Here is a 25,662-nt window from a genome sequence, read left to right as displayed (position 1 = left end):
AAAAGAGCTTCAAATCCAGCCTCGAGATACTTGGAGACAAAATGATGAACGTTCATCACCACAGTAAGGAGAACAATAAAGGACAAAACTTCTTAGCCATGGCTGAAGAACCACGTCTTGGTGGAGATGGGGCTGATATTTCCAGTTTAAAAGGATGTTTCATTTCCAATTTTTTAAATAAACTCCACAATATGAAAGATGCCAAAATCAGAGGAAGAAGGCTGCCATCAACCAATGCCGAACCCTACAACCACCCTGTGTCCTCTGCACATGGAATCCAAGTGGGAAGCCTACCTGGTGAACAAGATACAATTTGAAACCTCCAGTTCTCCCCCAAACAAACCAGCCCTGCCTCTGCTTTGCCTCTGGGCCCACAGCACAGCCTGCCAACCTCTCTGGGCCTGGATAGGCAAGGCAGCCCCTGCTGCCAGTGACTTAATTTCTTCATCATTAATTTAAGTGCTTCTGTACCCACTGCTGCCCACTGAGATCTCCCAAACACAGATTATCTACCTCGGTGCAGGAAGCATTACAAGTGATCCGGGAGCTGCTGTGCCCTGGCACATTGACATCCTGTAAGTGATGGCTGGTTTGGGAGGCAAGAGGGGCAGCACTGGTTCCCAGAACAGCAGCAGATATGCTGACAGGAGACGTGGGCACAGACTGTCCTAGACAGAAAGGAACCCAGCTTCTGGCCGGGGAGACAGAAGTCCCCAAAAAGCAAAGCAGGAATGGTGAGGTGCTCATGCAAGGGAAGGAGCTCTAACTAAAAGGCACCTAAATTACCAGCAGGGCCTTTAATTGATTGATTCTGGGAGAGCGATTTCTAAATTATATCCTGACGTGTTCACTGCAATCAATAAATGCATTAAGCGGAGGAGCCTGCGAGCCCTCTGCTTGTGTAGCTCCCTGCCATCCTCACAGCCATGCTGCAGTGCCAGGCAGCTCCCTGAAATGCCCATCCCTTCCCAGTCACTGCAGAGCTCTGTGCTTCCACTGCAGCCCTGTGCTCCTCTTGTCCCAACCCCAGCTGCTCTTTATAGACTGATCAGATCCATGAAAACAAGAGGTGCAGAACCATCCTCTAAAGGATACACAGCAGAAGCCCTGACAAGCTCAGCTGCCAGGGTATTGCAGGCTGGCAGACTGAAGAAGGGGTTTAGTGCTTTTCGGAAGGGCTTTAGTGATTCAAAGAAGCCCAGAAGTTCCTTCTCTCTATACATGCTTCCCTGGCAAACCCCCACTACCCAGAAGGAGAGCTGGGAGCTGGAAGAACAAAAGCGACTACAGGCAGTGCAGCCTGTTGATTAAAAAGAAAAGTTTACAACATGATGAGTGAAAGACAGTTAATGATGCATGGTACTGTTAGTGGCAGGGAAAATGCTCCAAATTGAAGTCCTCAAATATGAAAAGAATCAGTGTTTAATAAGACAGTTAATGTATGTTATTTAAATGTCACTTCATTATTAAAAGTGTATATTTTTTGAGGTCTAATAACCATGTAATTGAGGCATCTTTTCTATGGTTAAACCTTGGCAAATATGTTTTTCATAATTAGCCGGTATTTATTTAACATGCAGTAACCATCCCATTAAATTTAATGACTTCAATTAATAGGTACAGAGGGGCCTTTTTTAATGTCAATATGTATTTTTAACGCCAGCTCGCAGCGCGGTGCCGCGAGGCAGCTCAGCTACCTGTTGGTCACCAGGACGGGCAGGATGCCGCGCTCCTTAGCACGGCTGATGGCACAGGAACTGCAGGGCACAAGGAGAGTGATGCCAGGGGCACTGTTCAGCCCTGGCCCTGCCCATGTGCTTCTAGCCCAGGCACGAGCCTGAAGGGTGAATATTGCTGCTGGAGGCAGCTTGGAAAGGCTCAAGTTGGTATAACCTCAGGCTGAGACTCACAGCCTAAATAAGCAAAGAGTCCAGGGTAAATTAACTCCTTTAACAAACCATCAGTACGGAGTTATTAGCCAGCTTGTAATAAAAGCGCAGCACGAGGCTGCGTGCGCTGCAATTCATCTGGGCTCTGGGCTACAAAAACCCATGAGATTACAGAGGGAATCTCCATTCTGGTGCGCTGCCAGACCCCATTGCCCCAGCACCCCCCAGACCCCCAAACACCTCTCTCCTGCATCCTATGTGCTGCCTCCTGCCCTGCCCCAGCCCCCACAGAGGACTTAAGCTCACCAAGTACCTGCCAACCACAGACCCCGGCCCATCACCAGCCGCTGAGCGCTTTTTCATTTTCTCCTTATTGCATTTTGAACATTTGTTCAATAAGAATAAAATCAGAGGAATTAAACCCTCGCCCAACACAGGGCACCTGTTTTGATAAAGATTAAACCACAGGCGCAGCGCTGCACTGGGAGGCAGGCAGCAGCTTCCAGCCATAGCACAGCGCTGAGACACATTGCATTTCTGAGCACAGACCCAAACCCACACTGCAAGATGCCTGAGGATGCAAGTGGGGACAAAGCCAGCACCTCCCCACCTTGCACACTGCCAAGTGCAACCAGAAACAGGAGCAAAGCCCTCAAAAACCAGTCGCTGCCCACAAGAAGCAGTGCAGTTGAAATAGAATCTTCAAACCATTCAGGCTGGGAAAGCCCTTTATGATCACCAGCTCATCCATCCCACCCCTCCATGCCCACAGCCACATCCCTCAGTGCCACATCTCCATGGTTCTTCAATGCCTCCAGGGGTGTTGACTCCAGCACTCCCCAGGCAACTTGTGCCAATGCATCACTACTCCTTCTAAGAAGAAATGTTTCCTAATATCCAACCTGAACACCCCCGGTGCAACTTGAGGCCACCAACTCCTGTGCTATCACTGTTACCTGCAAGCAGAGCCTGACCCCCAGCTCACCACCACCTCCTTCCAGGACATTCCAGACCCTTCACCACCTCCACATCCCTCCTTTGGAGGCTCGAGCAGTTTGACGCCTTATCTCGCGGTGCTGGAGGAGCATCGCTCTGTTAAGCCTCAGTCTACACAAGGACTCAGCCCCGTGCAGAGCGGAGCGGAGCCAGGGCTGCCGGGGAAGGAGCAGAACGCGGAGTCACAGTGCCACCTCGTGCTGCCTGCCAGAAGGTCCCTGCCAGAAGGTGCAGGGACTCAAAGCCACGTCCCCACTCGTGATTTTTCCACGCAGCCCGCAGCTCTGTGGGTGTCACAGCTGTGAGACAAGCGAGAACGGGGCACAGCTTGTCCCCCTGTCATCACATCCCCTTCACGCGATGATGGGGGGTGCACAGCAAACACCACGTTGACCCCACGGACACGGGGCTGTTCCCGGTCACAAGCAACGGAGGGGAGAAATCTGCTTCGCAAATTACCGAATGCCCCTTCTTCTTATCAAGGCTGGACGGGTATTCAATTTTCTCTTCAAACGTCTGCCTTCTGAAATGGTAATAGAATTTCAAATCTAGGGGAAAAGGGAGGGGAAAAACTGAATATGCGAGGATTAACAATGAGAGAGACAGAGACAGAGACAAAGGAAGAAATGATACCAAAAATACAGTGGGAGCCTTTTGCAGGAATTAATTGAATACAAATATAAAGAGAAAATCAACAGTCTCGTGCTTAGGAGCGGGGAGAAAAGGGATATTTTCTGAGTTTAATTAACCTCTTTTTGCCAGGAACAATTAGGAGGAGGGGGAAGGGAGGGAGGGGAGAGCAAAGACTCCTAATTGTTTCGGCTTCCAGCGGATAATTACGGAGCAGGCAGGGTCAGGGTCTGCCCACGCGGGTCTGGGGGCTACGTGGGTCCAGCTGCCCACGTGCCAGCATTGTGCACATCAATAACTGTTTGTTGGCCTCACGAGTGGCTGGGAGGAGCCGTGGTGCCCTGATGGCACAGGCTGGAGGTGGCCAAAGGGAAACATCCCTTCCTGGCAGCAGGACAGTGCAGGGCATCACAGGCAACCAGTTGGTGACTGCAAGAAGCCCTCCATTCCCATTGCTCTATAATGCCATGAGGCGTGGGGTGAGGATGGGCTACAGGCCAGCCTGAAGCTGGGACAGGAGATTAATAAGTCAAACCCAACACCAGTAAATGTTTTTTTTTTAGCAAACCTGGCTCCTTATCTGTCCAGAAATAGATTGTGAAATTATTCAAGAGTCTTCAGTGTAAATTATTCTTACTATAAGGATTGTTTAAATTGCAAACTGGGAATATTACGGTGAAGTGTACAAGGTATGCAGTAAATTATGGAACCAATTTGTGTAATTTATAAATTGAGTTACATAAATTAGCCACCCAACATACAGCATGAATGTCAAGTTGTATACTCAATTGTCACAATAACAGCTCAACATCAGATTAACTTGAGGATTAATCTAGACAGTACAAAGTCTGGATATTACAAATAAATATAAATATCAAATTGTGTACCAACAGCTGAAGTTATTGGCATTAATAAAACACAAACACTCAATCACTTACGGAGCATAAAAAGGAGGCAGAGCAGCATCAGTTTGCACGGAGAGACTCAGAGTGCTTTAGGAAGGGCAGAAGCTACCTGAGCCTGCTCCAAACATCCACATCTCACCCCTGGGGTGCAGCAGAACCTCCATCCACTGCCAGCTCCAAGGGGTTACAACATCACCAGTGAGTCTGCAGGTAAGAAGTTTAGACTAAGGGCACCTTAGAGGCACTCATTGCCCAGCTCTGCCCTCCTCCCCCACCACTACTCACTAATTCAAGTTCTTGGGTCTTGGAAGAGCCTTAGGAAATGAGAACCAAAGGTGTTATTTCTTTCACAGTCAAAAGTATATTTCTACTACTCCTTTTCCTTGAGCATTTCCTCTCCTGCTCCCAAAAACTCAGACTCAGCACAAGCAAGATAACACTGGGCCGGGCACAGCCTTCTTGGACACACAGACATTGTGAAATGAAAGGTTCCAATCTTGCAGTCTTCAGGTAGAGCCTTGATCAAAGCTGAAAGCCTCAAAATGTTTTTTGGGATGAAGGATTTGTAGAGCTGTGGAATAACAAGAGGAAACGTTACAGACCAGTTTATAAATCGCTTACCCTCAAACAGAAGGCTGGGTGAAATAACACCTTTAGACCAAAGCAAAGTGGCTCTCCCTGCATGGCCACAGGGCCAGGAGCTGGGCTGAGCCACATCATACTTTTGGCCCCACTGTCCACATCCACAATGAATGGTAAAAGCTTCTGACTTCAGGAATCTTTTACCTTGTACTCCTCATGAAAATCTAATTTTCTTTGGAGCTGAGAATGGCAGAATTCTGCCTCCTGAGATGAACTATGATCGTATCATCACCTCCTTGCCCAGGAGGGCTGGAAGGTCTGTAGCAGTGTTACAGCATCAACTTTCACTCCCAGCGACTCAAAAGCTCGAGCCCAGTTCTCTTTAAGTACAACTTACTAAAAACCTCTGGAGTAAATAGGTGGGTTTGGTTTTCCCTGAGAAGTTTTGTAAGGTCGGACCTCCCCAACAGACCCACAAGGTAAGCACCAGTGGGCAGTGAATACAGCTCAGAAGGGTGATGTAAGATTGGCTTAACATCATGGCAAGCACATTGGCCTTATTTTCCTGTGCAATTCCCTGCACTGCTGATTGGAGTTTTTGTTCTCTTTTTACCAAAATTACACTTTGAAACACCTGGCCCACCAGTCACAAAGTGAAAGCAAACACCTCTTCCTCGTGATGCCACACTTGTATACTGTCACCTTGAGATCAGATTCCTATCATCTACCTGGATCTAACCCATTCACTGGCTGAAAACAGCCTTCAGCAAAACTACTTGAGTTCTGTATCAGCAACAAGCAGCGCAAGACCACCTGCAGCCTCCAGAAAGGACTTACGTTTTGTTCTTGGAGGAGCTGAAGTACCAGACCCCGCTGTCTGAGGGTGCTTCCAAGAAGATTATCGGCTTAGGCACTGCAGCTGAATCTCTCTTCTCTGTCTGTCTGCAGTCTGAATTGCGACCCTTTCTTTCAGTCCGTTTTCCTGGCACCGAGGAGGTGAGGCCCGCTGCTGGCACTGAGCTTCCACGGCTGGGTTTCATTAGGATGGTGGGGAAAGCAGCCACGAAGTATATGAAATACATTACTGTGGGTATTCAATTTTCTAAACTGCCCGTCAGCCTGTGAACGCTTACTTCAGCGCACCAAAGGCGCTGTATAAAACAATAAGAACGTAGCAGAGAAATCATCAGCTGAGATTTACCCCGCAGCACCACGCAAGCGCCAGATTAAGCTGGGAATAGACCCAGCACCCAGGTATGCCTGCTGTCAGCTTGCACTCTGCTTGGAGCCCCAAGGTGCCAGCGGCAAAGCTGTGTCTGTGAGCAGCACCCCATAGGAAAGCAGCTCTGGAAACCCGTGGCGTGAAGCAGACGCCAGGCTGAGGCTACATGCAATGCCCGGCATCACACGCACAGCACTGAGCCACCTAATCCAATAAATTGCAATCCAAGAAAGTTATCACGGGCTGGCAACAGCACACTGGAAGCCAAGGAGAAGAGGGAAAAACACGCGATACAAAGAAGGCTTGCAAAAGAAAAATAAGTAAATAAGGATTAAGGGGACTACCAAGGCTATTGCATTGAAGCAGCCCATAAAGAGCAATTTCTCTGCCTTTAGTGAGCTTTTATTTTTGCTGATATGATTTAAGCTAAATCCTGAACCGGCGTTTCCCCCTGGTTCATTAAAGGCACGAAGCTTCCTTGCAGTCAGCAGTGAGACTGCAGCAGCTGAAAGCCCACTGAAAGAAAAGGGAAGAATTAATATTTTAAAAGCCGCACACGCTCACTGCTCCATCAAATGGCACAAACTCAAATCTCTCCCTTGGTTCAACTGCTTGGAGGGGGAAATGCACGGCAGCACTGGCAGAGTTCCTGTTTACTTGTTTTATGATGGTTGTAACGAGGAACCCATTAAATTAATAGCTGTGCTTTATTTTTAATGTTATGTTTAGCTAATCCTGACTTACAGTGGCACTCCCCATTCATAGAAAATAAAAATCAAACTGGCTTTGTCGATGGACTCCATCACCCACAGAATGGATGCAGAAGGATGTGCGTGCAGACGTAGGAGGGAAAAAATAACACCCTTTCATTCTTGCTGACGTCCCTCAGCTGGTGCCCATTATAGAAATTAGCTCAGGCAGTTCGAGAACTAAATAATACAAAACTGATCTAAAGCTGTAAGAAAAATAATTGCCAGCATAATTCCAGCACCTCGGTGAGAGCCCAGCACCAAGGAAGGGACCCTCGTGCCCACACCTGCACGGCCTCAGCAGGTGGATGGCTGACTCTCACGGCATGAATGCTGAGGTTATCCATGGTACAGGAGGGTATTCCACCACCTGTAGGGTTTAAGTTACCCATTTGCATCCTTCAGAGTACGTACACAGGTTAATGATGCATCAGGGTCAAAACATACCTAAACACACAGGCTTCAGAGGAGGGCAGCTGCCTCAGAGCAGGTCCAGCCCCAGTGAAACGAGTCCTCAGTGATACAGAAAAAAACAAAGGAGGGAGCAAAGGTAGGAATCAGAAGGAAACTTCAGCTCCCACTCCCTGTCCTCCTTGGGGCAACAAGTCTTTCATGCCATAGCTCCCACATAACACAACAGCAGGCAGCAGGAACCAAACACAAGCACAAGCGTCTTGTAAAGCTTTGCACAAAAGGAACTGCTGGACCAAGCAGTTCTACTCCAGCAAGCAAAAAGCAGGAAGAACATCTAATTTAGGCCGCTTACAAAGGGAAGCTGGCATCAGGTGCAGCTTGATGCATACCCCAGAAGGAACAGCTGATTTCATCTGCAACTTGGAAACTGTAAGTTTGTTTGCTGCTCTCCCTTGCAATGTGGCAGAGGAAAGCTCAGTGCCACACGCCGACCTTTGTAAAGTCTGAAAAGAGCACGTGTCATTAAATCCAAGACACTTTTGACAGGGAACTCTCCTGAGACCAACAGCTGCTCCATTTGCTCCCTCCAGCTTTGCCCCAGGCTGTGCAAGGAACACTGCTGGGTAATTAACACCAGAGCAGGGAGCATCATTACTGCCCCAACAAGCTCAGCGAGCAGAGGGTGGCCCAGGCTAATCAGTCCAGTCCCCACTGCCCTTCAGTCTCCCAGCGCAGGGATAGGAAGCCAAGACACACACAAAGGACAGTGATAAGGCTGAAGCTCAGGAGGTCAGACAAGTCATTTCTGGAACATCGCATCCATCTTCTCCAAGGACAAAAAAAAAACAGGGGAGCAGGTGTGAGGCTACAGACCTGCAGGACTCAGAGCAGCTCAACTGGCTCCAATGAGTTTCCCAAAGTGCTACGCCAGCTGAACCGAGAAGAGGGTGCAATGGCTCTTTGGGCTGGGGGGCAAAGAGAGCTGTTGCAGTTGCAGGCTGTACTGAAAGCAGGAGCACTGAATTACAGCAACTCTCGGAGCATCAATACTGCTTCTAACCTGAAAAGACCAAGGTATCAGGCAAACCAAAGAACGTGGTCCTGAGACACGTAGGCTGGCAATGAAACGCTTTAGGGAATTAGATAATTTATCGACAAACTGCAAAACACTTTTAACCAGTTTGGAAATAAAAAATAACAATAATTCAAAAGACAAATGGAAAAATTCTGCCTAGAAAAGGAGCACACAGCGTGAGATCACAGGATTCAGCAGACTATAAAATAGGAAATGAGACTTACTCTTCTCCCCCTACAGCTACACAAAACCCTCCTACATAGATTACAGACGTGCTTGGCAATTGCCTTCCTCCTCCAGCCTCTCCCGTTGTGGACAAGGCAGGATTGGTTGAAGCCTGAATGCAGAGAGGATATTAGATAAAACATCTTGCAAAGCCAAGTGTGAAATATTAACAACAGGAGGCAATGGCTTGCGTTCATATGCAAGATCACAAATGTGGTGCTTAGAGAGCCCGACATGTCCTTGCACACCGGAATCTCAAAGTGCTTGTGGAATGTTTCATTTAAAAACCTATTGAAGCCTACTGGAAAATTTCTATCAGCTCTGTTATTTGCTTTATCTCCTCTTACTTTGCTGTTTTTGTTCTGCAACGCCAAGAAATTATGCATGAATGAAAAGGTTATTCCTTCCATTCATCTGGCCAGTTTTAAAACAATTTGTACTTGTAAAGCAGGCACTCTGAAAGCCTGTGTTTTTTACATGAAATTACCACAGCCGTGCACACTGCATCCGAATTACTGAGTGCATTTGTACACGCAGGTACCCAATTTGCACACAGAACCACAATAACCGGGCAGGCAGAATGGACATGCAGCTGTTTGGCTGAACAAAGCACTGCATCTGGCACTGGGCAGTTTTGGTTTTAGTAGGTGACAGAGGTCACAGTCCTGGACATGGCAGAGCTCCTTTTTACCCAGCACACATGGCACAGACAGCAGCACAGCTTGTTGCCCTCACCCTACCTCAAACTTACCATGGAGGAAACTGTCTCCAATTCAACATCTACAGTAGGCTCAGCCCTTGTTTGTCCTGCAGTCCAAGCTGCCCATTAATGCCAACTGCAACAGGGGCTGTGCGATAAGGACACCACTACCAGCAGCAACTACTGGGAACAACCACCTCTGCCATTTCAGAGCATAATTGAGACCTGCTGTAAAATCCCAATGAAGAAAGATTAATGCTCCAGATATCCAACAAGCAGCTAAGGAGAAACATACAGAGAGGGAGCCTAAGACCGGGTAGAAGGCTTCTCCCATCCTTGCAAGGGTTTCTATGATATAGGAAGGGGGGAGGAATACAAAAAAAAGCTCTCTTGAAGCTGTATTACCTGTAGATTTTTCACCCCGATGGCAGCTGTGGCTCCGCAAACTGTGCTTCATCTTCAGTAGTTTCCCATCAACATCTCTCCTTGTCATTTTTTTTCAGGCTCAGCTATCCAGGCTAATGATGAGGGCAACCACAGCAAGAAAACTACTCATGGGAGCTGTGCAGCACCAAAGGAAAAGGACAGAACTGTGGGGTAGGCAGCTGAGACCCAATCCCCACCCTTGGGGTCACCACGAAGTCTGCAGACATTCATCATCGAAATCCAACCTAGCATGGTAGGACAGAGCAGTTTCCAACCTTACTGCTGCATGATGAACTGATTTCTGTCCTCAGAGGCTGTGGGTTAGGCAAAGCAATATTGAAGTAGGATGATGTGCAAGAGGTATATTTTCAGCTTATAATCAAGCAGACCCTCATCCGGAGGTGCTGCATGGCCTCAGAGTACCACTTTGTCCTTGTTGGGCTGCAAAACAGCCGCAGTGCACCTGGCCAACATTAACTGGAGATGTTGCATTTATGATTTTATGGCTGATATTTTCCTCTACCCTCTATCAATTGAGTTCGCCATCTGAACGATCACATCTGTTTATGTTCCACAGACACCTGCGTATCTTGAGATGACAGCAACTCCCTGAATACTGTAATCAGTTATTTCTCAACAGAGGAATTGCCAATTTGGTAAATAAAGCTCATTATAAAAGAGCGTGGAAATGTATTACAGTTGCCTAACAGAAAAAAATTGTCCAGTGCTACCTGATAATCAGCCCTGGCATCAGAGTCCACCCCCACCCAGTTTAGGGCAGCTGAAATAATGACATGCAAATTACTTATGGCCAAGGCAACGTTAGATGGGGGCAAGAGGAAAATGAAGGAGAGACAAAATAGGTATTTTTCCTCTTTAGACCAATGACTATTTAAAATCTAGTCAGCGACAGGCCTTGCTTCTTCACAGTCCAACATCAGAAGTCCTGCAGTTCTGTAGAACCCAGCTATCACAAGCAGATCCAGAAGCCAGCACGGCAGTGCCAGCAGAAACCCATCCAATGCTGCCACAAACAGACCTAAGGACACAAGGTATCTTACTTTGCTTTGGAAAACCCCTTTTCCTTTGGAGGTATCAAGTTTGACCAGCACAGTGAAGAAGAGCTGGATTCTTTGTTAACAACAACAAGCAGGCAAAGATCCCTTCTGAGGAAGAAGACAGTTGCGGCATCTGCTCTCATAAGGAAAGGAATTTTGTTGCTTTAATGAAGATGCGAAGCTCTGAATTGCTGCCCAAGAGCAGAATATAACATAGAAAACAATTCTCAGCTCCCCTCATTTATTTTCATAAACACTACATTCAAATCTGACATGAGCTCCAAAAATCCACAATCACATCCTTCAGAACCCGTCAGACACAGCAAGGAGGACACAAGCAGCAGAAGCTGCCAAGTGAAGGAGAGGCTTTAGGCAGAGAAAGGGAATGAAGCCACAAATAGACCTGTTCCCGTCTCCCTGACAGGTATATCCGCTGCACCTTACTCTGGTGGGATGAGAGTCAGAAGCAGAGTTCCCATTTGGCTCCATGAGGAGAAGGCACACAACCAAACACAAGGTCAAAGAGCACAGTGGACAGCAGAGGAGGAACTGCACACAACAGCTGGAGTAAAGAAGGACAGCCAGGGCTCTGTGCTCAGCAGGCAGGGTGTTTTTCAGTATGATTCACCAACGCTGATTCTCTTTGGCCAGGACTTTGTGCTCTTCCAAGAACTTTCAAATAAGCCAACCTCAGTCAGCCTGGGACCTAAAACAAGTTTTGTGATTTATAAACTGTGACTGGAAATGCTCCTATTCCCCATACTTGGTGGGAGTTTTCATTGGCACAGGAAGGAGGTAGGAAACAGCAATCTACAAACCCATGGAACTGAAAGTATCTCACAGCACACAGTGACCATTAAACACTTAATTATTTAGGAGAGAACCTCAGAAGGGGAGAAACGTGCCTGCTGGTGCAGCCAATCAGAGCATGCTAGGAACAGTTAATCCCAACAAGCTGGTCAGGGTTATTTCCGAGTTCTTCAGACCCTTAATTTTGGAGCAAACAGACAAGGATAACTCTTGAAACTCAGACAGGGGTTGGTGAAACCAAAGCTAGCACAGGGTGAACCAGGCCTGTGTGGGGTATGCCTCCAAGTGACAAGCTGTGCTGCGGTCAAGGCTATTCTTTACATTCTATTACAATACAAAAATGAAGTAACAGTGTTCCTCTCTCTTATGACCCTCTGCCTGGCTCCAAAAGCATCCACACAGACCAATACATGCAGGCCATTAGAAGAGGAATCATATCGTTGTCTTGGACCACGAAGGGTAGAAGGCACCAGTTTTGGTCAGCGTCTATCCAGAAGAATGCTGGGCCTTCCAGGGGCATCTGTGGTCCCTGTCCTCTGCTCTTTGGTGGCTGATGTTATCCAGAGTTAACTAAAAGCTCCTGGAAGATAAAAAGGAGAGAGAGGAAAAGGCAGCATGTTAGTTACACAGCTGTTGACCTTGGACTATTTCTTTCAGAAACAAAGGAGTAATGCTGCCTGCGGTGAGAGACTGCAAGTAAATCCCTCAGAAAACGTATCAGGTATTGCCTTCTGCAAAATGCCGTCAGACATTCAAGGGGACAAAGGACTGTGGAAGCGAGAGCAGATCATGATTATCAAAGGCAAAGCTGATTCCATGAGCAAGAATATAAGGTCAGTTGTAAATGATTAGGACTTAAAAATCTGATGGCGTGCAGCAGGAGAAAGAGGCCACAGACCCAGCTGGGGCTCAAAGCAGCAGGAATAAGCACAGCTCCACACTAAGCCTCAGCCCCAGCAGGACATGGGAGCACTTGGATCAGCGGCTGCCAAACACACACCAGTCATCCCAATGCCTGGAGCAGGACCAGCATAAGAGGGGAAAGAAAATAAGAGAGCAATTTCAACACTACCCTACTAAGAACTTTTATCTTAAGATACAAACCCTCCTAAAATGGAACACAGAGCAGAGAGTATTTATCCACATTTACAGAACCCTTCTAAAGCCAACCACAGAAAGGCAGATGATCACCCAGCTACCTGGGGCTGGACATGTGCTTGGTTCTACCCCTTGTGTATTTTTAGGTGGTCCCTTGAATGTTCTCCATTCTGGTACACAGCACAAAAGGGTGCTGCTACCACACACAGCAGTGTCTGCTGGAAGGTAAAGGCGCTGTTTAAGCTGCTTCTGCATATTAGGCTGATATTTGCTGCTTAACACTTGCAATATCGGCATGCTCAGACTACACTGACCACATACCTCCAAAGACAGCCCTGTTTCTAACAACAAACCGGAGAAGCTTCAATAGATTCAAGAATTAAAAGAAAATTGTTTGTCAAATTATTTAGACAAAGCTCAGCCACAAATCTGACAAATGAACCATCAATATTACTTGACTGCCTCTAATTTCCCAGGTAATTTTTCTCACCATTAGTGACTTACTAATTTCGCAACACATTTAAACAAATTCTAATAGCACTTACACAAAATGCAACGAGCAAAACAGCAACAGCTCCCAATCAATTCTGCGATACAGTAATTTGCTGTATTCATACCGTAACACTTCAGTTAAGTGTCAAGGAACACTATGCTTTGTGATAAAGCCAGTATTGTGGCCACTTTGCAGTTAAACCCCTACAGGAGATGCCAAAAACTTTTCTTCACAGCAATCTTAGAAAACCTTGGTTGCACAATTTCATGTTCATAATCATTATGACATTCTTTCACTCGTCCAGGAGCAAACACAAACAGCCAGCACTCAACCTCAGCCAGTTTCTCCCAGCCCATCCACATTCCGAGGACACATCCAGCTGGAGGCTCACAAACACTCCTTGTGCAAACCCATCAGGTTCCATCTCACACCACATGACTAAGCTTTCCCAAAATCTTTCACAGCGATCACTGGGCCAAAAGCTGATGGGATGCCAAACAGGCTAGACACCAATTTCCTGCTGTGCTGCTCACACCAAGGGAAGTTTCCGGGAACAAAAGATGAAGGTAACAGTACTGTCAATCACTCCGCACCGCTTCAAAAGAAAGAAACAAACAACAGGAAACCAGAGTACGGTCTCTGAACCTGTCCAGCCCCAAATCTACTGGGGAACGTGCTGTGTAGTGCAGGCATCATTAACACCAACAGCACTGGAGGTCAGAGGCAGAGATCAGAGCTCTCCTCCTCCAGCAGTTCCTGCAGAGCACCACCCAGCTGTAGCACACCTGCACGTGGAGACTCTGAGGGCCTCCTGGTCCGTTAGCAGTTGATGGAGGAAAACACTTGTCACCATATGCACAAAATTGTTTTCACCGTTCCTGAGCCGTCAGTTCATAAACCTGTGGCTAACTACTTAAAAGCACAGTTCCATTGATTTCATGCCTCACACACTGTGTAATAGCGTGGAAGGATGCCACATCTCCAAGACTAAACCCACTCTTTGCTAAGCCAGCCGTTCACACCAGCGTTTCAACTCCAGCTAATACTGCAGCCCAGCAGATCCAGTCTTGGCACGCCCTGGGGTCCCTTCCAACCTGGAATCCTCCCTGAAAGATGCCCCAGGGCTGTTACAATGCTTCCCTTACCTTGGACAGGAAGAGCCAGGAAGGAGCAGCAGCCTTTTCTCTCCTGCACACTCTTAGCATTGCAGATGTACCAGCCAGGCTGCACAAGCAACAAGCCCAGGCAGTTCACAGCCACAAGCTGTGCCTACACGATGGGATCCTCCCCATTAACCAAGTTGAGGCTCAACTTGAAGTTAAGTGATGCATCACAGAGTAACTGCCCTGCAGCCAGCTTTGGATGCTCTCTGCTGCAATCTTAGGCAGCGTGCAGCACTCACTCATGAATCAGGATGACGATGGTGCCAGTGCCCTTCATGCAGAGGGAGAACAGATTGCTCTGAGTGGTAGGTAGACACCAAGTTCTGATTTGAAAGACTCCAGCCCAGTACTACCACCTACAAAAGCTGTGCCTTCAGCATGGGGTTCGAGGCAATCCATCTCAGCTGTGTCCCAGTGCAGGAGCTCAGCATCCTCTCCATGCTTCAGCTCCAGGTGGAACCTTCCTCCAAGAACTCCAGGCCTCGAGGAACCTCTTCCCTCTGGGTTTGCCAGATGCAGTCTGCCAAGCCCCAGCTGGGCCAGGAAGTATTTATTTAACCAGCCTTTAGTCTCACAGAGATAAACATTGCAATTGTCCTCCAGTGAATACCTTACCTTTGTTCTAACATTCCTTCAAGCAATCATCCCATGGTGCTCACACATCTGGGCACCACATAGCCATGAAGAAACCAGAGAGCAGATCCCCATGATAAATGAGTCGGTGCATTCGGAATGTCAGTGACAAAGTAGAAATTAATCTCCATAGTTCCCAGCTCTGTGCCATGCACAGGCAGTTTGCTCAAACCCAGAAGACCTGTAAGCACGCAGCAGACTTTGGTAACTTGACCGAGTCACTTCTTCATCTCTGTTCATCTGCAAAGAGGCACTAACAAACTACAGAAATCCTCACCTGTCCTAGGATGGGTGTTCAAGGCCTTTCTGCTGGATAAGGCATTTGTTGTGGGGCTATTAGCACCCCAGAGCATTGCAAGGGACATTTGAGTCACTCCGGTTTGATGTATGCTGTAGGTATTTTTTGGTTATGTGCAATTTGTTCTGTTACATTCGGGGTATTGGCTGTTTTGCAGAGCAGCTGTGCTGACTAATGGATCGTAGCACTTCTGTGCCATACAGTTATTGCACAGAAAAGCCTCTCTGTCTCCCTCATCCTTCAGGAGTCCAACAGTTGCTGTCCTTGGGTTTGGAATACGACAGGGCCGGAATATGCCTGGCAGCAACAAAAAGCACTAATTCAAAATGCTATTAAAAGAGTTTTGTTGTCCCTCTTCTCCGTGCTCGTGTTAATAGCTTTGCAGAGCAGAGGAGCTCACCGAGGGACTTCTCGGCTGCTTCCCCGGATGGTTCCCTCAGAGCAGGGCAGCAAAACAGCACTTCCAGCAAACACCCAGGACGTGCTGTCAAACACATTGCCCTGCCAGAACACCGAGCTATTTACCAGCACAACCGATCTGCAGCTATTCCGAGCCTCACCTGTTTGTTCATGCATTCTAACATTGATTTCCTCCAGACAATTGTTCTAACTTGGAGAGAGCTCCCATCATTAGCCTTGCTTCACAGGAAGCGCTTTGCCACTGACTGAGCAGCTCTGCAGTCCCCAAGCAGCCCCTGGCTGAGCTGGGAGCCCCAGACCCACAGCGGGGAGCAGGAGGCCACGCTCAGCTCTTTTCATTTGGGACACGTGCTAGAAAATGGTAGGGCCAGGAGGAACAAACAGGGCTCTGCAGAGGGTTGCCACTGAAAGGATGGCTGATTAATTAATTGGAGTGCAAACTGAGGACGGGCTTTGTTCAATCGATGTTAATTGCATTTAATCTTATTCTTGCCATTAAGAAAAGCCATTGGGCCGGGTAGTGCCTGACACGCAGCTTCCACCCACACTTGGGAGGCGAGGCAGGAGGGGAAAAGTAATGGAAAGAAAGGAAATAACCCTTCCTCACCCCTTCTGCATCACTGCACAACTTCATTGGGTCTGTTCCATTATTTAAACAATTTTTGTTTTCCAATAAAATTACACAGGAGCTCTAAAGGACAAAAATCAGACGTGGAGCATTTCACCACTGGTTGTTCTGGCTCTCCTGGGTACTGGCTCAGAGCTTTGCTAACCCACAGAGCCGTGGCTATCCAGCTGCTGCAAAGGACTGAAATTAAGAAAATCACCTGCGTGAAGCAGTGCCTGCTCTGCGCCCCGGCTGCTCCCAGCGCACCTACAGCTGCTGCCTGCCTCTCCCATCAGCTCAGCCAGAGCATCTCTCAGCTTGCTGCTGACCACATAGCTCTGAATTCTGCCTTCCTCTAACACAGAATCACTGAATCATTAAGGTTAGAAAAGATCCCTAAGATCACCAAGTCCAGCCCCAACCCACCCGCTCCATGCCCACTGACCACAGCCCTCAGAGCCACAGCTCTGCAATTCCTGAACACCTCCAAGAATGGCCACCCCAACCATGTGCTGCAGTTTATCGGGGGTTTTCTTTATCCCTTGGCAAGCATTAGTGCCACTGCCTCTCGCCAAGCAAAGAGGACATATCACAAGTGCTTGTGAAGGACTGGCTGAGCGTTAAGTGGTCTGAAATGGCTTTACTAGACTTGGTCAAGATTGCTTTAAAATCATTTTCCCTTTAGGACTGTGACCCTCTTTCTTTACAGCCAGCATAATGACTCTACCTCGGGGGATGGTAATTGCATCCCGCTATCTGTACACATCAGAAGGTAGAGGCTGCAAACACAGCACAGCACCTTCCTGGAGCAAGCTGAAAGCAGGAATGCACAGAGGGAGGGGACAATGTTGGGCACCCCTCTGCCCCACAGCCAGAGTCACTCCAAGCATTCTGCAAGCTCACGGATTAGTCCCAGGAGGATCCAAAAGCAGAACAATGACAACTTGTACAAATACAGCTCTGGTTTTGTAAGGATTAAAATGAACCTCACCCAACTGTGAATATCCATTTCCAGAGCCAAAAGGAATGGAAAAACACTTACTGATGCAACAGAATTTCATTATTGCAAACCCTAAACCCACGACATCTGCAAACTAAGGACAGCAGCAGCATGAAGGTTGCTGGGGGATGCTGACAGCAGGGTTTAACTGCTGCACCACCAAGCCCTGCTCTGAACAACCTTTGTAAAACACAAACACAGAAAGGCAGCAGCTTCCACATATCCTCATTCCTGGTGGATAAAAGGAACAAAATAATCCCAGAAGCCAAAAGGTTTGGGATTAAGTTGTATACGTGACCTGTAATCTCCTATCGAAAGGAAAAAAAGAGATGCAATAAATACAAAGCCATTCCAATATCTGGAATTAAATGAATTACAGAAATGGAAAGTACACGATGCAAGATGTTACAAAACAAGGCACCAGGAAGGTGCAGGAATTAGAAACAAGCTGGCAAATGATCCCTGCAGACTACTGAGGAATATTAACAGAGAGAGAAAGGATATAGTAACAATACTGACTGATGAACAGCGGGGTTTGGCGCATAAATTCAGGATGTCAAGCTTCTACTTAAATTCAGTTCTGGAACAAAAACCAGCAGACCCTACTGTTAAAAAGAACTGGAAGTACAAAGGCCAGCTACGCCAAGCCTCATTTCAGGACAGGCTTCCCCTGTGCATCCCTCCAGATTGAAGTTTCTGACTTTAATTATTCCTGGAGCACTGTGTATACAGGGATTCAGAGCAGGGATTACTAGCAGGATCCTTGTTATAAGCACCACTTCTCAAACAAATTACACTTCACTTGACGTCAGTAACATACACAAGAAAACAAATTAGATAAAGGCAGCAAGACGGCATGAAACAGATCCAGTGCAAGGAAATTTCACAAGGTCACCCAGAAAAATAAACACATGCTAAAGATAAACTTGTACAAGTTTCCACCTCCTGGGTGAACTAAAACTTGGTGTGACCCAGTCCCAGTGCATCTTCAGCAAGCTGGGGACTCCATGCAGCTCAGAGACCAAACCTAGATGAGATAAGAGGAAAAGAAAAAAGAAATGAGACACAGAAACCTCAGTCATCCTCTGAACTCTGAGGGCTCATCCTGAGACACCCGCTGTCCCACAAGGATGCCCACCTGCTTAGAGCCTTAGTTGCTACAGCTGCATGTCCATGTGTGGTTACAGTTCACTTCTGCCTATCCCAGCACAAGCTCTCCCGATATCCTTCTTCAGTGCCTAATTCTATTTCAGCTCAGTGATACAGTGAGATTCCATGCAGAAGTGTTATGAGCTTGACTGGCTTTATTTGTTTAACAGTTCACGTTTTCATTAAGCTGTTGCTATTCGGCAGCCAGTAATTTTATTTGTGTGATAGCCATCTTTATCTCACCCGTACGGGCATAGATGTCACTCACCCTTTTTTTCAGGCAGAAGAGGCAAAAACAAGTGGGATGGAGCAGAGGGAGAACTGTGACTCCATGCCAAGTGGTGTGAGATGTACGTCTGCCTGTTTTTGTGATACCCAAAAAGAACAGGGCCACGGCAGAGACCCTACAGGTAAATTAAATCAGAAAACATACAGGGAGCCTACCTCAACTGCTTGCATGCAATCCAGAAACTGAGATATCTTTGAGTAGAATCAGTCCCTTTGGACATGCTGCTGCCACTCTTCTGCAGCAGCTGAGCACTGCTGAATGGGTGCTTATGGTATCTGACCATCAGATTTTTAAGAATTAATTACATGCCTGGCTCGTGCCAATCTCTTCAAGTATTTTGTAATCGCCGGTTCCAGGAACTGCAAGATCTGATTCAGCCACAAGGGAAAAAAAAAGGTTGGTTGTTCGGCCTGCACCAAAGGCCAGTTAGACCATCCACCAAGGTCAGGCAAGAAGACAGAGAACTAACAGACATGAGGTGTCAGTGGCCTGTTCTGAGACAGCCAAATGACTCAACCATGCCTCGTAGACAGAGATTCCAGGAGGCGCCCAATAAACCCCAAGTATTTTACCCTGCCACTCCCCTTGTCAGCACCGAGGAGCAGAGACAGGCAGAAGCCTCCATGCTGCGTGGGCACAAGGCAGGAACTGCAGCTCAGCATTTCTCCAGCTCCTTCCTGTCCCTCTCCCTCTTCAGAAGGTGCCCTGGTAGAATGCCAGATGCTGGAATAAGCCACAAAAGCCTCCTAAATAATGATCTCCCATCTCCTCCACTGTGAATTTATAGTCCTGCATCTGTGTCAGGACAGACACCTGCTTCCATCTGTCTAAAACACATCCTTTACAAACAGCGCCTGAGGTGGAATGTTTAACTGGAGCTTTTTATAACGTATTAAAAGACTGGGAAAGAAAATGACAGTTTCTAAGTGCGCTGCTTGCTCTTCTTGTGGACGCTGCTCAAGTGGAGGGGGAGCTGGTTGGGCTTCTTTAGGCCTTTTTTTATTTATATGACAAATGATGCTGGTCCCCATCCTGTAATTTCCCTCACTGTGCTGCATGTCTGTTTATGATAGATACCAGCACAGCTTCTTAGGTGTCCGTTTATCTGCTAGAAAAGTATTGTCTGTTTGGAAGCAACTCATCCTAACAGAGCAGCCCCAGAGGGGGAGACAGAAAAAGGAGGGGGAAAGAGATGAGGGGGCTGTCAGCTGGGAATCCATCCATGCTTCTGCTGCAAAGGATCTGGCAGAAAGCAAGTACTGTATTTAGTTTTAGCTACATCCTCTCTTCCCACCTCCTAGACCATTCTTTTCTAGTGTCACTCAACACCTCTTTGCATCTTCTTCCCACAGAGCCCTTATCATTAACATACATTTCGGTTCAACCTGTGCAACCTGTGGAAAACAAAGCAAACCCACAGCTTTCTTCCATGGGTCTGCGCCAGCACAGCGGAACCTCAGGTCCAAACCTGAACAGTCAATAGGGTAAAGCAGGCAACACTTAAATGGAAATCAAAATCAACACAAAAAACATAAAGGAAATTAAAGAGAGAGAGAGAATGGGAAAAAAGAAAAAAATACAGTGCAATCCATGTGTATCTACATTTTATGTTTGAAGAGACTTTAACAGGAACTTGTCCATTTTCTGTAACCAGGATTAGAACAGAACTAACTCGGATGCTTTATTCCCCAGAGCTGAATTTCTGTCCTCACCAAATGGTCAATATAGAAAGGAGCTCACAAACCCCTGGGACATCAGTAACTTCTCATCACTCTTGGAGAAATAGAGGCCAGGACAGATTCATTAATCCAACCAAATGAGTCTGTGAAGCAGCCTGGCTGCTGGAATCCCCATCACGGCCCACACAAGAACCAGCACCCTGCAATCCTGATCCCAGCAAATCCCAAGCCATCCTGCCCTGGCACAAGCAAAGCAAGAAACCAGAACTCAGTTCTTTTAAAACAGAAAACTACAGTCATTGACCATAGCTGCCCCAGCCAGGTAAACAAGCACCTTTACAAAGCAATCTTATCACTTCAAGCTTTAAAATATCTACCACCATTTCACTCATTCCATCCTTCATACCAAAAGAGCAAGCTCACATCTGGAAGGCACGGCCGATTCCCAGACAGCTGTACAACCTGTGTGAGCAGGGCACAGCCCAGCAGCTCTGCATTGCCAGGGCTAGCCTGCTGTGATACCTAACGAGCAAGGGCAGAGCTGGCATTGAGACCTCATTGCTATTCTGCAGCCCAGGCATGTCCAGAGAGGATGTTCCTCTGCCTCTGGTTCAGACAGATGTATGTACACATGGGGCTTTCTTTAAGACACTTCAGTTAAAGAACTGTTAGAGCTGAACCTAAATTAAAGACCTGACTTCTAATAAAAGAAAGCGTTCCTTTAAATTTCAGTGTTTTTGTGTACTTTTTTTAATCTCTACAAACAGGGTTGGTGTCTGTGTATGTTTGCTTTGAAAACAATGACATTCCACCTGTTAGATGGTATCAGTCAGATGAGTTTAAATTGTGTGCAGTGGGTGTCGTCGCCGCCTGACTTAGAACTGAAGCTTACATCCAGAATTCAAGTCCTACAGTGCCAGAAGATGTCAGGCAGCAGAGAGCACTGGGCTGCTCGCAGCCTGCAGCTACATCCTCACACACCTGCAGCCTCCAGGCTCCCCAAGCACCCTCCCTGGGTGATGCTGACCGACAACATGAGAATCTGGATGGCACAGACTGAGCCCAGCTCCGCCGCCTGCCTTCACCTTCCATCAGCCTGAAAAGGAGACATCGGCACGCAAACACACTCAGCCCCCCAGCACGAGGGGACAGGCCAGCAGCTCAGTTTGCATCAAGCTGCTCCATTTGTCCCACTCTGAGTGCAGCGTTTGAGCAGCCAACCCACTCCCCTTTCATCTGCTCCACAGTAGCCATTTCTCCAGAGCTGCCCGTCATTTCCTCATCAAGCAGTAAAAACGGAGGATCGCTAGAGACACGGCTCAGCCTTGCTGAGATTTCACTCTCTCAGTGGGTTGTAAATGCCCCTATAATGTTGGCTTTTTTAATCTTGTGTTATTATTACCCGCGGCTGCCATTCAGTCTGCAGAGAATAAAGCGCCAAGGCTTTCAGGGCCGCACAATGGCTCTGTGCATTTGCCAGCAGTTGGACAAACAATACCTCTGTGTTTCAGCTTTATTGGAAACCTCGCTGTTGTGGGAGTCTGGCTGCGTGCGTCCCCCCGTCAGGCAGTGCGGAGGTGTGAGTGTGTGCCCACCGACCCAGCTGCTATCCCAGCAGCACGTGCATCCGCAGCTGCCAGGGAACGAGCACAGAAGTGCCTCTGCCCAGAGACAAAGGTAAAGGGCTGCGACACACAGGGAAGCCAGGCAGCCTCCTACAGATCAGCCCAGGGGTATGGAGCCGAACCGGCCCCCTCCATGAACAACTACACTCAGTGTAAGCGGCGTTGCCAGCTCGTGTAAAAGCCTGATGACATATGACATAACCACGAAAATGTCAAAGCAATGGCCCAGAATCGTGTTCTTACATGAATTCTTGGCTTCTGTTGAAAGCTGAAGAGTCTGAGATCCTCGGGCTTGCAAGGAAAGCTTGAAAAGTGGAACGACTGGAAAAAAAAAAGTGCGAATTAAAAAGTAAACGAGATGTGAAAAAATGCAGGGCGGGCTCCTGTGACACGGGGAGGCCAATTGCCTGCAAGGAACACCACAGAGCTGCAGGCACCCCCTCACTCACAAAATGAGCCCTGCTGCACACCCTCACAGGCTCAAAACCTGAGAGAGAAGTCAGAAACTCTCCCCAGAACCACAGAGCTGACATAAGAAATGCCTTGGGATTATCTCACTTGCTTTTCTTGGTTGAAGCACCTGAGCCACATTCTCATCCCGGTACCTTCAAAGCACGAAGGCTTAATTTATATATACATTTTTTAGAATTTGTTTTTAATTTTTAAACAGAACTAAAACTGTCGCGTACTTGTAAAACTTCAGGAACAACTGCACAAAACTAGGGCAGCAGAAAACATGCCAAATACTTCAAGGCTTGGCATCAGACAGTGCCTGCCTGCCTCTGTGGCAGGAGGAGTGTAGGTCTGTCTCAGCCAATGTTTCTGAGTAAGAATGCCTAATCCCGATAGCCCGTGCACATACACAGCACCTAGACTTACTGTCAGCTCTCTAGGAAAAGACCTTGACATTTTGCATTAAAGCCGATCTCCCCTGAATATCAACATAAGATAAAAAATAAAAACAACAATAAAAAAAACCTGGGTGATCTGAAAAATGTAGCAACTGGGAGCTGCCTTCAGTAAGAATTAAAGCTGAAATGGGAGAGGCGGTGAGATGGGCACAAGGCAAGGAGTGGAGCAGCACAGTACTGGATTCCAGTCTTTCCAGATCCGTGTCTGCAGCTGGCCCACATCCCTGTCCCCTTCTGCACGCTAAAGGAAGAGACATCTTCAATGTGAGGAAATGGAGGCTTTGTTATCTTAAACAAAATAAATGAAAGGTGAATGGTTTCAGAGTGCACTGTAATATTGTTGAGATATGATGTGCTCTGCGTGCCAGGAGGGCTGAACTGCAGCCCACACCCTGAGCCCCGGCTTGGCGCTGATGGGGCTCACCTGGGATGGGAGCTCCCCTCTGCAGGGAGAGCAGGACCACAAAGTTCCCTTCCAAAAATGCGTAACGAGGTGCCCAGAGAGCCTGCAGAGGTGTCANCACCATTATCCCTTCCCAGGCTGAAGGCAGATTAGGACTAACACAGCAGCAGCACCAGGAGCTTATCAGCAGCCGGACTGAGGTTGTGACACCTGCCTGCACTGCAGCCCTGCCATTACCACCTCCCATTCCCACACAAGCCCAGTGTCCAGGTGCTGTGAAGCACGAAGCAACAAGACAGGCAAGTGAAGCTGCACTCTGATCAGCTGTCTGAGACAGCAGCGTGAATACCTCCACCGCACCTCTCATCCATGGCATTTCTGAGACATCCGTTCAACCTCAACCCTCCAAACCACAGAAGTAATATCTGCCCAACTAGAGCTGGGCAAACAAACATGAGTTAAATGACTGCTCAAGGTCGCCCAAGGACTTACAAGACAGCTACAGGAATGTCTAGCAAGTGGATTACTCTCCCCTTTTGAAAAGCAGGCGGGCGCGCACCGGGACTGAGCCTGCTTAGCCAGGTGTGGAGCCTGCTGTGCTCAGCACAGCTCTGCCGAGCAGCACCGCCTCCTGCTGCCTGCACAGAAATCAAGCCTTTATAGCAAAACTCATTCAAACAGATGTAAACAGGGATGCGGGGGGGATTGCATCTGGGCTAAGCTACCGCAATCTATATGTCCTATTCGTCTGTTAGTTATTAAATTACCCACAAGACAGCAACAGCTCGAGCCTCTCCGAGGGGCAGAGATTAACCAAGAATCGCTGTGTGGAAGCGCTGCCCATCTCCAGTGAGATCAGCTTCACCGTGAGCAGAGGGCACCTGGGAACAAAGGTGAGAGCTCTCCCGTGGCACTGAAAGGTGGGGAAATGCTGCTGCAGGGAGGAGGGGATTTGCAAAGCAAGAATCTGTCAGGAGAGGCTTCAAACACACACCGCACAGCACAGACTTTTATCAAGCACACAGAGCTGGAGCACTGAAAGCCGCACTTCTGTCCAAGCACTAATGCAAATGAGATTTGTAGTGAGAGACAATGACGCTGGTAAGTAAATATTAATTTAACAATGCAGTTGACAAAGCCTCAGCTATCTATAAATAGCCGTGTTGGTAGCAGGTGATGCTGAAGGCAGCTATCCTGGCTCCTCTTCCCACAATCCCCCGTGCCATCTTGTTTTTATTGACCCCGGAGATGCATGGCATGCAGCTTGCTTCTCGCTGCTACCTGCAGAGGAGGTAGGAACACTTGACAACACAATACATATTTATCGAGGCCCTTACAAGATGAGGATCCTGCGGCACTGTGCTCACAATGGCTCCCAGAGCTCAATTAAAACAGAGCAAAAGGTTTAGAAAAAGAGAAAAAAAACCCCGCAGCCTTGCTTTCAGGCAGGAGGTGGTTGGGAGCTGGGAACCATCGGGCACTTGGGGAAGGACTGACAAAGCCCCAGTGTCAGGCTGTGTCAGCCTGCATTTACACTGCTGCCTTGGCAAAATGCTTCTGCAGTGCCCACAGACACTGAAGGTGATGCTGCCCTCGCTGCTCACTTGCTATCACAGAAACAAAGATGTCAAAATCCTGATCTCTTTTCCTCAGCTGTATTTCACCTGGAATTATTTTTCTATAATGCATAATAAGTCTCATAGCTCATTATCCTCCCATCGGGCTGCACACACAGGAATTCCTTCTTTCACACTGAGCTTATGGCCAGCAGGCAGGAATATGCCTTCCTGCTAAATCTGCTCTGGCGTTTGCATCAGTACAACAGAATCACCTGAACCGTGGTATGGCCAGCATCCATGGAAACCATGTGAATCACGGTGTTTTAGGCTATGGGTTTGTATATACTCTCCAGAAGTCTTTTAAAGCTTCAGCCTTCCCCTCGCTGCAAAGAACAGTGACAACACGCTTGATGGGCTGGGCTTATTAAAAAGGCAGCTTGAATCAGAAGAACAGAATGGACTTTGTTAAGCTCCCCTCCCACTTGTTTCAAGTTTCTAAAGAAACACAAGAAGTCACTATGTAGCTGCTTATCATACAGCTAAGAAAAGGACAGGGGAAAAAAAAGAAAACACAATTGACACTATTTTGCCATACGGTCCATCATATTCTTACAGCCTGTACAGCAGCAGGCTCTAGAACTTAACCCAACAGGG

General features: G+C 47.6%; 1 protein-coding gene across 4 annotated transcripts in view; it reads right to left on the bottom strand.

Annotated features, from left to right (window-relative positions):
* Nucleotides 1–11,013: 11,013 nt before the first annotated feature.
* The window catches only part of CHCHD6 (coiled-coil-helix-coiled-coil-helix domain containing 6), a 101,933-nt gene continuing 87,284 nt past the window's right edge, over nt 11,014–25,662 (bottom strand). For 2 of the 4 annotated variants that reach the window (XM_015874991.2, XM_015874992.2), the window contains one exon: nt 11,014–12,261. In XM_015874991.2, the coding sequence (XP_015730477.1) occupies nt 12,238–12,261 (24 nt within the window). In that variant the 3' untranslated portion in view covers nt 11,014–12,237. Of the gene's footprint in view, nt 12,262–22,378; nt 22,457–25,662 lie in introns of all 4 variants that reach the window. The other 2 variants (XM_015874990.2, XM_015874993.2) reach the window with 2 other exon arrangements.

Source organism: Coturnix japonica, chromosome 12 (assembly GCF_001577835.2).
Source record: "Coturnix japonica isolate 7356 chromosome 12, Coturnix japonica 2.1, whole genome shotgun sequence".
Classification (NCBI taxonomy): Eukaryota; Metazoa; Chordata; class Aves; order Galliformes; family Phasianidae; genus Coturnix; species Coturnix japonica.
This window is presented reverse-complemented; position numbering and strand designations above follow the sequence as displayed.